At 43.9% G+C, this 14,025-nt stretch overlaps 1 protein-coding gene across 7 annotated transcripts in view; it reads left to right on the top strand.

Annotated features, from left to right (window-relative positions):
• The window catches only part of LOC146172892 (xibalbin-1-like), a 116,915-nt gene that overhangs the window by 59,732 nt on the left and 43,158 nt on the right, over positions 1-14,025 (top strand). For 6 of the 7 annotated variants that reach the window (XM_084584857.1, XM_084584856.1, XM_084584854.1 and 3 more), the window contains one exon: positions 12,867-12,990. In XM_084584857.1, the coding sequence (XP_084440983.1) occupies positions 12,900-12,990 (91 nt within the window). In that variant the 5' untranslated portion in view covers positions 12,867-12,899. Of the gene's footprint in view, positions 1-5,653; positions 5,672-12,866; positions 12,991-14,025 lie in introns of those variants that run through there. The other variant, XM_084584853.1, reaches the window with a different exon arrangement.

The following is a 14,025-nucleotide window of genomic DNA, read 5'->3' on the forward strand; positions in this document are numbered from 1 at the left end:
CGCCAAGGAGAATATATTTTTAAACTTACAACGATGAGCAAATTTGTCTCGCAGTTTTAGAGTTCGTTTTCTTATATAAATGTTAATAAAGTGAATATAAGCGGATAATTTTATATCTGTGGTGATATAAACGATAACTTAAGAGAATTGACAAAACTTGAAGTTGGGCAAGATGGGGCATAGCTACTTGACTGAAGATAAAGCGCACAAGGAAGCGCGTGTCCTGTGTTTCCTTTCTTTTGTGTGTGTCTTCCTTGTGCGCTTTATCTTCAGTCAAGTAGCTTAAGAGAATGTTTGAGTGTCTCGTTTCGGTTATGGCCGCATTCCGCTTACATAGGCGAATAACCTTAATGCGCAGTAATAGAGCATTCGTGTTTCAAGTACGAACGCGGTTGTTTGAAGAATGATATATGTACCATTCACAGCTCTCTTTCTCGATTTCTGTTCAAATTCCAGGAGAGCTAATATTGTCGTGTGAATGGAGTGATTAAAAAGAAAATAAGCGAATTCATTTGCACTTTTCTAGTGGCTATAACAACCTAATCCGCCGACATGATCAGGCTTCCAAGCCTGACATGAATCAGAAAGAGCAGGTTGGTAATGTCCGACTTCGAGCTAAACGATCACTCCTGTCTACCCCTCACGCATATTCAGTGTCTATCGCTGGTGCTTATCAGCCGATGCCGTTTCACTGCGTCCGCAATTTCCATGGTTACCCCGCGTTCGGTTGCGGAAATAACGAAGTGCTTCCAGTTTTTACTTAAGGCAAGCAGTCGATGTGCGCAGCATCAGCTAATCGATGCGTTGGTAAGGAAGCACTAAACTGTCCTCTTTTTGTTTTCTTTTTTTTCTTTTTTTGTAGGAGGGCGATGAAGAGCCGAGAACTTGGAGTCATGTAATAATCTGCTCTTGAAAACAGACGCCAATATGTGAAATCTGGCATCCCCTCCCTACCTGCGCTTTCAGGACAGGAGCGCTGCTAATCCGGCCGCTGATAAGGGGGCACATGTTGCAGCTGCCATAAAGAGGGGCGTTACCTGAAAGGAATAATTGACAAAAAATAAAAACAAATGTGGAGTTCATTAGAGTGCTTCGTGATGGGCTCGAACTAGCTGCACCATATAAGGGAGAAACTCCTTGATAATCCCCACGTCAAACTTTTTCTATGACGTTTTTTGGAGGGGCTATTGCGAGACCGGATGAAAAGTTGCGTACGTGACGTAGCTAATAGCGGTATTAACATTTTCCACCTTTCCCAAATACACTTTCTCACCCCCCCCCCCCCCCCCCCCCTCCTCCCAGCTTCAATTTATAGTCTAACTCGCTCACCTCCTCATCCACTCTTGTTACCCTTTTTTAACAACACAGACAGCACAGAAAGCAGAGATCTACTTTCGGAGTGCATCGCATGTTGAATTTGTTTTCTATTTTCTGTTCTTGATATAGTTCAACGCCACCCAGTGGAGACTCAGCGCTCTGCGGCCATGTCAGGGCGACTCTCTCTCTCACTCACTAAGCCCAGGGCTACTGAGAGAGCAGTGTCGAACAAAAGCCAACAAAGATTAGCAGGCCAGGACGCAGGGTCGCACACACACGCACTGGAAGAGGTCAGGTCACGTGAAGTGAAGCGCAAACGACAGCTCCGCACCCTCAGTTCCCAGCCGGGACGAGTGCCAAGGCGAGAAACTTTGCTTGGTTGCTTGTTGTTTGCCAAGTAGTTTTCTCCTCTGTATCGCCGCCGCGAGCGGCGCCACAACAACACTCATCCGATCTCTTCCGCGACTTATCCCCGCGCCCGCCTCACGCATAGCGTATTTACTCGTCTATAACTACACGGTTCATTCATTCGCTCCATTGAGTCTCAACTTGATCGAGTTAATAAAGCGATTATCGGTATTTATTATCCAAACTTCCTATGACAAGACGTATCACTATATTCGCGTAAAGACATGTGATATATGCAAAAGAAAGAATGAAATGGACCGCCTAATTGAATTGCATTCCTTCAGATTATCCGAAATTCACCCCGCTAAATGTCGACCTTTGTGTGTTTATTTACATATGTTGTCAAAAAAGTTTCACGTTGTGAGCGAGAAAGCCGGGTAACGCTGTGAGCGAGTCTCGGCGCGAAGAGCGGGTTTCCGCACTTGCCGAGAGAGCGAGCGGGCTTGGCGATGGGGCCAAACTCTGAGAGAGCGGGAGAGAGTGCGCGGGCGTGTCTACGAGAAGGTCTCGTTCCTCTCTCTCGTCTTGAACTGCAGACGCCAGCTTGTCTAGTCAAGAAGGATCCAGAGCTTCCCGTCTTCACACTTCGCCTAAGTGTGCTGCAACCCACAGCTGATCTTGCAGAGAAAAGAAAAGAGCGAGGTTGTTGGACGTCCTCCGACAGTCATTGAGAATCGGACTACCGTTGGAAGGGCTGTGAGGATACTCTACGGTGCTCTTAGAGTTTGAGTTGGATGACCTAAACGCTCCGCTTCTCCTCGTGCTTGTCAAGAAACTTACAGTGGACCGGAAACTGAAGGAAGACTCTTTGGCTTAGATAAACTGCATTCCATTGCACTTTCTTTGTCAGTAACGAGCGTGCTAGAGAAGGTGATTCGCGCGCTGTAAACCTGAAAATCTCCGGAAGTCTGTGTCCAACGCAAGGACAAGTAATTTTGTTGACAGCAGGAAGAGAGTGCATCGTCAGTGTTGTGCACCACTAGAGGACATCAACTTGCCAGAACGAACATCTGTGATTGCATTTTTGTAACCCAATTAGGTGCCAGAGTGCGCAATCGTTGCTCTCTATGGGCGTGCGACAGTGTTATATAGGCAACTGCCACCACTGTGTCTAGGCATCCACGTCACCGCGGTGATCGTCGTGTCCCCGGCCCAGGTAAAGGACACCGTTCATTTCGCCGTCCAAGAGTGCGTTAAAGGCTGTTGTGGACCTATCTTCACTTCCTCAGCAAACCGACAGCTATAAAAAAAAAAAAAATCACGGCGTTGTTGCTTTAGGACTGTGCTCGGACAAAACCTTAATCCATATTTCATTCCTTCTTCAACAACGCTCTCTATATTCCGTCGGGATTGCTTCAAAATCGGATCTGTCTGTGCATAGTAATTGATTAAATATCAACAATATCTGCCGACATCCGCTCGTGCTTCCCCGTCACCGCCAGATGCCGGTTGCTCACCAAGAATAATTCTTTCCCGAGTGTCGACGTTCTGAAAGGATTTCTTGCGTTCGCTTCAGTTTCTTTATTTTTGTACCGTGAACACTTTCAAAGTGAACTTGCTCTGGAAAAGTGCCTGAAGCTGCACCAGATCATTGTGACTTTTTTTTTTTCTGACCGGTAAGCTCAACTATCTCTCCTATTTTTCATAGCCTTCAGTTTTGTTTTCGAAACGCGGCAGACAATGTTATGTAACGTTAAATGCTTATACCCTTCGTGTGAAGGAAAGAACCAAGGCCCCATCAGGAATTAAAAGCAATTTTAATGGTTAATCTGATTGATTTAATGAAATGAAAGCAGTTTCAAAGGGTAACGTTTACATTTAGTAATTGGTGTACTTTTTAAGTAAAAATGAGTGCCCAGGGTAATTAAGACACTGAAACAGGCTTCAGCGCTATCGTTGTGAATTAATGCGAAACGGGTATGCTAGCTTTTCAGTATTTCATGTGGTCAGGCATATTAATGAGCCTTTCGCCACTTGACTGTCATTTGCTTTGTTAAAAAAGTTTGGATCTGTGATATGCTACAGGTTGCAGAAAGCATTAATTTGTTTATTTTTTTTTAATTGACGGTAAGGGCCCGCGCTTTAATGATTTGGAGTCGAAGGCGAGAGTTGTTCAGTGCTGGCTAACTTGCAAAGCTTATTATTTGTCGCACCATCCGTAAGAGAAACAACGTGGGTAGAGAAAAAAGCGTATAAGGGTTCTTTTTCAAGGGCAGTGCGTTCACTATACCTGGAACGTACATTCGGGCGTAGGTATGTAGTGCAAGATCATCATACTTTCATACTTTCAACAGCGGCTATAGCCACTACGCCACATTCAGCAGTAAACTGAAGTCCTGGTTGACTTTACTCGGGAAAAACGTTTATCGCACTGTGCGCGGTTAGACTCTGGCGCTAAAGCAATGTTCTTTTTTTTACAATATATGCAATTTTGTATCAGCAGCTGCCTCAGCATGTTTCATTCGCTATTCAACATGCATGCAATATGGTGTGGAGGTTCAGTGCTATTGATCAAATACGTTTATAACAATAGTGCGCTTTATACTGGTTTGTTCTTTTTCATTTTTTCTGCTCTGTGATGTAGGCAGGTCAACCTCTGAAGCTATAAATGTAAAAAAAAGCACGTCTGTTTTGATTGCCTCCTGCTTACAGCTGATGGCTTTTAGGCAGATCTCATTACAATCGCAGCTTTTTATAAAAGGAAAACATATGCCTAACTGTTATGCCTAGAATACGTGTGGGTACATTTCACAAGTGTTAACATCGAATAGATTGTCAGGGCACTATTCCTGGAAATTTGACTCGAAAAATGGATGACATATTTTAAATTGTTTTTTTTTAATCATACTACGCCGACGGACGCGGTTAAACTAAACCAGCAGACATCTCTGTGTAATACCTGCTCTATTAACGCTTCAGGGACTTCGCTACAGCTGCCAGAAAACAATTTCAAAAGGCATTAAGTCCAAACGAAAGCAATAATCCGTTCGGCTTGTATAGTTTTTTCAATAGGCGCACTCTTGGGAGTTTTTGTCCGGAAGTGTTAGCAGTACCTAGGCTGTTAACTATTGATTCCCTGTTGGCGGCAGATTCCCAAACTTTCCTTTCGACTAAAATATCCTAGCTAACAAAACAATCAAGCCTTTAGCCCTTGCTCCTTTTCTCATTTTACCACTTTTAGCCATTGGTAGTAACAGGCATGAAATTATTATAACTCCCACAACTCGCCGATCCCTTCCACCATTACTGCTCAGTCAAGCGATTGAAAAGAATATATTGGTGTCCTGTACCGTTAACGCTGCTCAAAAGGCGGCAATTTTGGGAGATTGAAACTGGCTTAGAAATTATACAGTGAGCGAAACCACTCCTCGGAAATACGCGGATGCTTTTAGCGGCTTTAACAAAGGTCTGTTGTTTCTGCCCGTTTCTATTGCTTCCCTCTACACCGTTTTAAGAGCATTCACTTCGGCTATACGGCCAAAAGTACAATCATAGCGATTTTTTTGAAGCCGCTTTGTGGTTTCGAGCTTAAAGGTCGGCTTTTCATGTTATCTATTTCTTGAAAGATTTACAAGTTCCTAAAAAGGTGTATTCTTTGATACAGGCGGCTGATGCATATCCTAAAAAAGGAATTCTCTGCTTTTTGACCATGAATGCTCTGTACTCAGCAATCTGCAAAAAACTATTGTTATCCTTGGATTCTTTTTGTCTTTATCTCTATGGTGTATCAATTAAAGATTGTCTTTGACACAATGACGGGTTAAGGTCTTGATAAAAGTCGTCGAGGGCTACAGAGCGGCAGCGGACTAGGGCAAGCTAGCGGCTGAACGTCACAGGCCCAACTCAAATATAGTTTTTCTCACCTCGAGGAGACACGTAATCGCGATCAGCGCAGAGCGAAGACGCAGAATCCACCTTGGCAACGTGTATGTTGTCCAACTTTCGTGTACGTATGAATGCAATACCGCTAGTGGCGCGCCCGTTATAAACTCTTTGCGCCTTCGTGCCTCTATATGAAGTACTTCTCTTTTTATTTTATTTTTTTTACATGAGGATCACACCTTAAGATTTTTCAAGGGTGCTTCAGTTAGGCTTAGCAGCGCGAGGAAGCAGGATCTAATCCCGCTTACAGCGACCACGTTTCGATGAAAACAGGAGACGCGTGAACGACGCCAGTTGGTAGAACTTAATCACTACCCCCTTGCTACAGTAAACGTGCAGGTTTGAGACTTCAATCTCGGCACATCGAACAATGAATTAAGCTAGTTGCTAGTAAGGTCTACTTAACTGCGTTATCGAAACCTCGTGCACGTAGGGCGTTTGAAGCATTTATAGGTGACTAAGATAAAAAGATTGAAGGTAACATTGAAAGTTCTCGACGCAACAATAAGACGTAGAATTGGAAGTGTATTTGTTAGGTACCAATACCTGTTAGCGCAATAAACGGAAAGTGCAGGTAAGCATTCAACGCCATTCTTTTACGCTCCGTCAGAAATTTGAAACAGCTCATTATGCATTCTTTAATCTGGCTGAAAGAGAATCTTAATTATTGCGGCAATCCCGTTAGTTTTGAAAACTCGCGGGAACAAGCGCGCTAAAAAGATGACTTGAATTAACAGCCTTTAAGAACGTTTCTAGCGGCAGGAGTAATTAAATGCTTGTGTTAATTGAGCTTTCAATAATTCAAGCTAGGTCGCCTAATTGAAGTTTTTGCTTTAATGATCCGGTATTTTAATTCCCCACTCCTCTTCCTCCTATTTCATCTTCACACCTCATTCAGGAGAGGTTGCGTTAATCTAATGGCTTCATTCAAGTCTTTCTTCCGCTGGTAATATTCTCATTTCTTTCACTGCTAATTATTTCTAGCTAATACGCCAAAAGCGCTAGGGAACATAAAGATAGAAGTGTAAGTGTGGAAAATACAAATACAAGCGTTTTAAAAAAAGAAGGCTCCTAATGGTTCGTTGGTCCCATCCATCGGCTCACACACTGAAGCGTTGCAAAGGCCAAAGCCGTTTCTGGCTCCTTTAATCCCACTGTACGCTCCCGTCGTCGCTTCATTTACGCTCATTAATCACAAGCAGTGCGAAACAATGGCGCGGCCCGCATTAGGCACGGTAAGTGGGTATACGCTTACTAAGCCCCAATCGCTTTTTCTTCTTCTGTTTGTTGTTTGATACTAGTCTTGCACTTTTTTATTGTCAATAAGCTCGGTGAAAACAGGCATTAAACCGTTACCTTTACGATCGAGGGGATCATCCATCACATTTAGAATCTGTAATTCTTTTCTCCAAAATATTCAGTTCCGTTCCGAAACAAGGGTAATTTATCTACTCTTTACCTGCGCTGAAAGTCAAGAGGCAAAAGCCAGTTCTCGTTAAAACGTTACGCGTGAACGTAATAGAAACGCGTGCCGAAAATGCTCAGCAGTTGAAAATTGCCATGTGGCCATTATTTGTGACCCTTCATGCAGTACGTTTACCGTTTCCGCTACAAAGCAGCTCGGACGCTAGGTATTCTCCGAGTGTCTGCAGTCCTTTTCATTATCTGCATATGTGGGAGTGAAATCACGAGCATTTTGCATTGTTGAGACGGAGAGCTCGTTGCGACTTACGCTCAATATCCCCGTGTTGGCAGCCATTCCCGACGGTGCCAAGTGCAGTCTATGCTGGCGCCAAGTTCCAGCATTCTGTGACACCTTGTAATCGTGAATTAATTAGGACCTACTGTTACACGCGCGTTGATAGGGATCGTTCAAGCTTGTCACCGTCATCGGCGGTGTTTTTCATTGAAAGATTTTTTTCCCCTCGCACCCAGTAGTCTAACCTGCCATATGGGACAAGTGTGGATTATTATATTTTTATTATCAGACTGATTAAAATATCTTCTTACCCCGACGAAAACGAATAGAAGTTAAGAAGGGGGGGGGTGGGGGGGGGGGGCAGCGCGTAAATTATATAGCGAAACACTATAACCCTGCCTAGTCGATGGCGATAGTTCAGTTATAAAGATGTGTCAAAAAATGCGCTTCAGTTCAGCTAAGCCCGGATATGTATGGCGAAAGATTGTTACGCTTAGTTGCGCTGCGCTGCTGAGCCAGATTAGACTCATATAGGCCTGAACCTAGTTTACAAGAGCGAAAGCCCGATGAAGCATGGTCACACATGATTGGCTCTGGTTTGACTCCTTCACGGCTGTATGGGTACGCCGAGAACATCGAAGCCGTGTCCAGGGTCCAGATGACACGAAGGTGTCGAGGGCATATTTTGGGTAGGCAGGGGACTGTGGCATTGTGTCAGGCAATGATGTATATATGTGGAGATATGCATCGCTACAATAAAAGATTGTCAAGTGTGAAGGACAAGAACAAGAAGAACAAAAGCAAAAACAATAATAATAACAATAAGAAGAGGATGCTGATGATGATGATGATAATGCGCCATTCTACCTCAAAAGCGAAAACAAGCCCCGCCGCGGTGGTGTACTGGTTAAGATGCCCGACTACTGTGCCGGAGCACCCGGGTTCGATCCCGGTGGTCGGCGGCTGCGTTTCGATGGAGGCGAAACGAAGGGGCGTCCGTGTGCTGTGCGATGTCATCGTAGTAGTAGTAATAACTAAAAGTGCTCTGGTGATCGAAATTGCGCCGTAGCCCTCCACTACTGCTCCTCTTCCTCTCTACCCACTTTCGCTCCAACCTTCCTCCCTTCCCTTACGGCACGGGTCAGGTGTCCACAGGAACAAGTGTGACGGATGTTGCTCCTTTCCCTTCCTGTGAACCAATCATTGTCATTTAAAATGCGCAATAAAAAAAGCTTGAACATCGTCCCTTATTTTCTCCCTTCGTTATTTCAGTATATGTTCACTCAACTGACCAGTAACTCACCTTAAGGCAGAATGTTGAGAAAATGTAGCCTTAACCATGTTTTCCGCAGCGTCCATATGTCTTGGACACTAGCTTGATTACCTGCGGGAGTTGTCTGAAAAATGAGTTGTTTCGCAAGGGGCAGCTTAATCGCACTGTTGGTACTGGCAGCTGTTTTCTGCGATACGGTCAGGCCCAGTAAGAAGTTTCCGCTAACTCAGAAAGTTAGCTGCGCCGCTTTGCACTCGACAGAACGGAGAGCGTGCCAGTAGACAGTGTAGAGCTAGCACTGGTTGGAAATCCTAAAAAGCTGGCCAGTTTTAACGCGAGACAAATTTGTGACGTCCGCTCTCTCGACCCCGTGCTGGAGTTAGCCTGAACTTATATGCCATGGAGGTAAGTTTGTAGGTGGAGTAATTAATGTATGACGATGAAAACATGAAAATACCGGCTTTCGTTGTGGCAGTTGTGAGCTTCTTCATTAACAGTGACGAGTCAAGGATGCTGAATATAAAAAAACAAAGCGTGTCAAGAGTGGACGTGAATCAGTTGTAAAAAATATCTACTCACCAGTCGCATATGTCCTTCCTCATGCTAGACCAGATCAAAGCTGAAATTGTCATTTCAGCACATGCAGATTGCCGCAAAGGTTACCTTGCAACTCCTTGCTATAAGGGAATGTCACTGCGTCGACAAAGGCGTGGTTACAGTAACTTCATCAGCCCCTATAGACTGTTCGATGATAAAATTTATATATATATATATATATATATATATATATATATATATATATATATATATATATATAACACCATTGACGTCGATGCAGATTGTTAATTTTTAAAAAAAAGAGAGCTTTTAATTATGTCGCAAGTTTTGGCCAGTGTTGACTCGAGCTGCTCAAAGCAGCATTTCATGGCACCATCCATGACGTCAGGTGCGCGTGACATGTCAGATGCATGCACGCGAACGTCTCACAAAATACAAACACCTCAAGCGTCATGCAAAAGTTTGCACAACGTGACTCTTAGCCAGCAGTGTCAATTCGCACAACCTACGCAGAGAGCCACTTTTTTTCATCCGAAGGCATCGGTGTAGTTTACGACAGAAAGTTTCCCCACTCTGCTAGAAAAAATAGGCGTCACATTTACTTCAATTTGTGTGTATGTCACACAACCTATTGCTGCCGGTTGCGAGCAATCGTCGGGAACATTTAAGGGGACAAAGAAAAAAATCAAAGCATCAAGTTTTCTCGGCGGTATCTGGGAATCCTTTCAGTTCCCTGGAATAAACACAGTTCCACTTTTCACGACAGCTCAACAGTTCACTCGAAAAACCAGAATTCCGAATACATTTGGAAAGAGATGAAATAAACCCGACAACAAATTTACTAGAAATGTCCGAAAGCCGCTAGAAAGGCGACTACAGGCGAGCTCCACGCCATCCATCAATGACAACTTGGGACGCGATGTATGCAGAGCCGAACGTGTCGTTTGCAATATCCCACGCAAAAGGAGAAGCTCGACTCAATCTGCCCTGGCGTAGCAAAACGAAGAGCCAGGCTGGTAAAAACTAGTAAGCAACAAGAACAGAAATAAATATGGCATGAAAAAAATCTTTCAACTGAACCGACCGATTGACGTTGCCTCGACGAAGCGCAATAGGGCGACCAACCAGTTACCCATCAGTGTGTCGTGGAGTGACGTCTTTCCTCCTCCTCATCTGTCTCGTGTTCAGGTGTTGCAACCGTGGGCAGACACCCCCGCACAAACCCCTTGGAGAGCCTCGCGTCTTAGTGAGACTCTTGGGTTGCGCGCGTCAAGTTTTCCGCTCTTGCTGCAGTGACGTCTTTTGTGTCTTGGTTGTCCTCTTTGCGTCGAGTTCCATGCAGTGGGCTGCGTGTGCATGGTGAAGAGAACGTATGAATAGTGCACGCGCGTAACGAGCAAAACAATGCGATTGTCCTAACCAAAGACTAGATGTGCACCGGAATCATTCGACGTCTGGCCCATTTGTTATTCGTCGAATGTCTCCTGGGCTGCAGCTTTACTCTTTTGGCATCATTTGGTGAGCTTGGGCTGAAAATGACAGAACAAGGGGAAGAAGTTGTTTCGATTACATGCTTCCAGGACTATTAGAATATGCTTCAACGAGAGTTTGTCCATTCGTTCGTGCATTTAGGGGTTCGTTTTCTTTCGGCAGAGCAGCACGCATCGTTACACCATGCAGCGTTCGTCAACGTCAATTGTGCTGAAGAAACTGCATTGAAACATGGGACAAACAAAATTCGGGAAGATGGTTTCATTCTGGGAAGAGAAATTATAAACATACGACAGGCGGGCCTCCCATCATTTGCTTGCCTACTGATTACATTTATCACACGTGATAGGAAGGAAGGAGACAATTATAAACTTGGAAGCAGCCAAAGTGGTGCAGAAGAATTGCTACCAGTGCCTTTACCAAATATTATGTAAGCCTTAGTCTGGCCCTTTCTTTATATATATACGTGTATAACTGACTTTGGAAGAGTAGGCTACTGGGCGTGTTACTCGTTCAGAAGAGCAGGAAGTTGGGCAAGTTGGTTAGAATGCATGGCTGCTGAAGTGTGAAAGGAAACGCGGACAACACACGCAAAAGGACACGGAACAGCGCTAACACGAAAATTAAATTATTTTGGGAAATACAAAAGAATATGTAGGAAAGCGAATAAAAAATTCAAACTTGAAACAAACAATCAAACATAGGCGGCAATTTTCTTCCGACACCGAAACAAAATAATAAACAAACAACTCTAGATTATCTTTGAAATCCAAGAGATGCCGCCAAAAAATTCAAACTCTCTATCCGCCAAACGTACTGTTGGTTTGCATAAGCATATTTCTCATCTAGGCGCATATAAAAATATTACATTATCTCACGACCAATTTGGTCACGGTGTCTGAAGACAACTATGGTTCTCCCAGAGGCGTGCCACTGTATCTTTTTCTTTGTCGTTAATTTGACACGTGGGGGAATATTTTGGCAGGTGGTTAAGCAAGTGCCCACCTTGTAATTCTTTATGCTTTCCTAATTTTTTATTACGCTGCGTTCTGTCTTCCCTGTCTATAAGCCACCACAGGACATGAGTAACTTGTACCCAACACCACACGGAACAAAAGAGGCTGTGTGCTTTATGGTGCACAGATTTGTTCTTTTTTTCTGCATTTTTTACCCTTCCGTAAACCTAACAGATTTCACGCAGTTTTTGAGTAGCAGAGAAAACAACCGGAACCATGTAGCGTCTTGCAACGTTCTTAAGACTGTGAGACATTCGGTTTATATAATAAATCACGCAGCTCTGCAATTTTCTGCTACTGTGACTTTAGGTCTTAGTCCTGCTTTGACACACTTTAACAGTATATCACAAGCGCACATGATTACATGTTTTGGTATAACCGCTTGATATCATCAGCCTCCTCATCTGTGTATTGAAACATTTTTCCATTGAATGCGCACGAGACATTGAAATCGATGCTTTATTGCACGACGCTACAACGCTTCACGTCTTTCTTCATGCCTAATACCTCTGTCACACCGAACTATTTCGATCCTCATTGAACGCAATCTGCATTCAACTCAGTGCAGATCGAGGATGTCACACGGCAACTTTAAAGCGCAATCGAGTCCACGCCTGCTTGGCTCGAAGTTACTTCCTCAAGTGTTCATGAGGTTTCGAGCACATTTGAGAGCCGGTATCGACACCCTCGACATCACCTAAAACAAGCGAAGGAAACTTCTGAACGGTCATTCAAAACGCCTGTGTAGCCCCGGACTCTTCAGTCCTTCCTGCAGGTCGAATTCAATGTGGATAGAAAGTGTTCGTGTGTCAGAGGTATTACTCATGATGATGTCGAGCCATGCAGACATTGTCTCTCTCATTGAAGATCCTTTACACTTATGTACGTATATTACGGTCCAGTCTGGTGATCGTTCAGTGAGTGGCGTTAGAACCCACTTTGTTGGACCGCACTATAAGAACTATACGCTACAGGACGACTGGCCCAGTCTGCGGCGAGGAAATAAACTAAAGGTATTATTTGCCCCCAGTCCTGGCAAAGCTTCTGTGACGTTGCGCATCCGTCCCGCTGCTTTGATTGTGCAAATGCCTGTGTCTGGCGAAGGCTGCACTGCGTGCAACTTTCCCCCGGTGGCGCGTAGGCGCGGCTTCGTCGACTACGCTTCCGGTTCCGTTGAAGCGTTCTGAGTCCCCTCCTTTCTCTCTCGTTTGTATCGCCGCAGGCTCAAAGTGTCGTCAGCTGCGCCACGACCAGCATGGACAAGTGTCTAGCCTGGATTGCCACTTTCCTCTGCCTACTGCTGCTCGTCGAGGCCATGGCCGAGGCGTCCCCTTACAATGTCCCCGGTGAGTGTTCCGCTGTGCAGCACGCTCAATTTGGGCTCCACCTGAAACACGAAGGGTTCTAGCTACTCAAGGGTGCTGGGAGTCACTTGCCCAGTTGAAATGTTTTAAATCACTAGGGTGATCATTTAGGTTTCTAATTTCTCGCACTAGTTTATTTATCTCTTTTCTTATTCACTCATACAGCCTTTCATTCATCTAATAACTCAGTTGACCAGATAATCAGCATTTAGTCTCTTAACTCGCTTGCTAACCAGTGATACCGACCGGTTAGTTATTCTCTTTTAGCTAGTTATATGCCTAGTTATTCAGGTAGGCAGGTACTGAGTCAGCCGGTTGTGTAGTTAATTATAAAATTATTCAGTAAGCTAGTCAGATAGGTTATCATCTAGCTCTAGGGTGGATGAAAAATTAGTGACGGGCGAAATGAACTCGCGGGTAGAGGGGGGACTGAATGGTAAGGAAGACAAAATACAATAACGCTAATGCGGCAGTACGCCAGCTGGTTGCTCTTAAAATGGAATAAGTGTATCACTTGCAAGTGGCGCAGTGTGTTCAGTCAAGGTAATTTGATTCTTCACTTCGGACATTATTTTACCTTTGCCTTTCTTTCTTTCTTTCTTTCTTTCTTTCTTTCTTTCTTTCTTTCTTTCTTTCTTTCTTTCTTTCTTTCTTTCTTTCTTTCTTTCTTTCTTTCTTTCTTTCTTTCTTTCTTTCTTTCTTTCTTTCTTTCTTTTTTTTTTTCTTTCTTTCTTTCTTTCTTTTTCTTTCTTTCTTTCTTCCTTTATTTCTTTGCTTTTGTCCTCGTGAATCGTGTCATTCAAATGCTATGCCGTATAGTAGCTCACAATATTTTTTTTTCGTTGAGTCAAGTTATTTTTATTTACGGCATTGTCGATTTACTTCGCTGATATTTTCATGACATTCCTGCTTGGGCAACATTAGTGATTTCGGTATTTTATAAACAATAAATTGATATAAAAATTCCATTCGGCGCTTCACCATTCCTTGATTAATTGAGGCTTTCATAGCGCAACC

This window comes from Amblyomma maculatum, chromosome 11 (genome assembly GCF_055883805.1).
Source record: "Amblyomma maculatum isolate TAMU_Amacu chromosome 11, ASM5588380v1, whole genome shotgun sequence".
Classification (NCBI taxonomy): Eukaryota; Metazoa; Arthropoda; class Arachnida; order Ixodida; family Ixodidae; genus Amblyomma; species Amblyomma maculatum.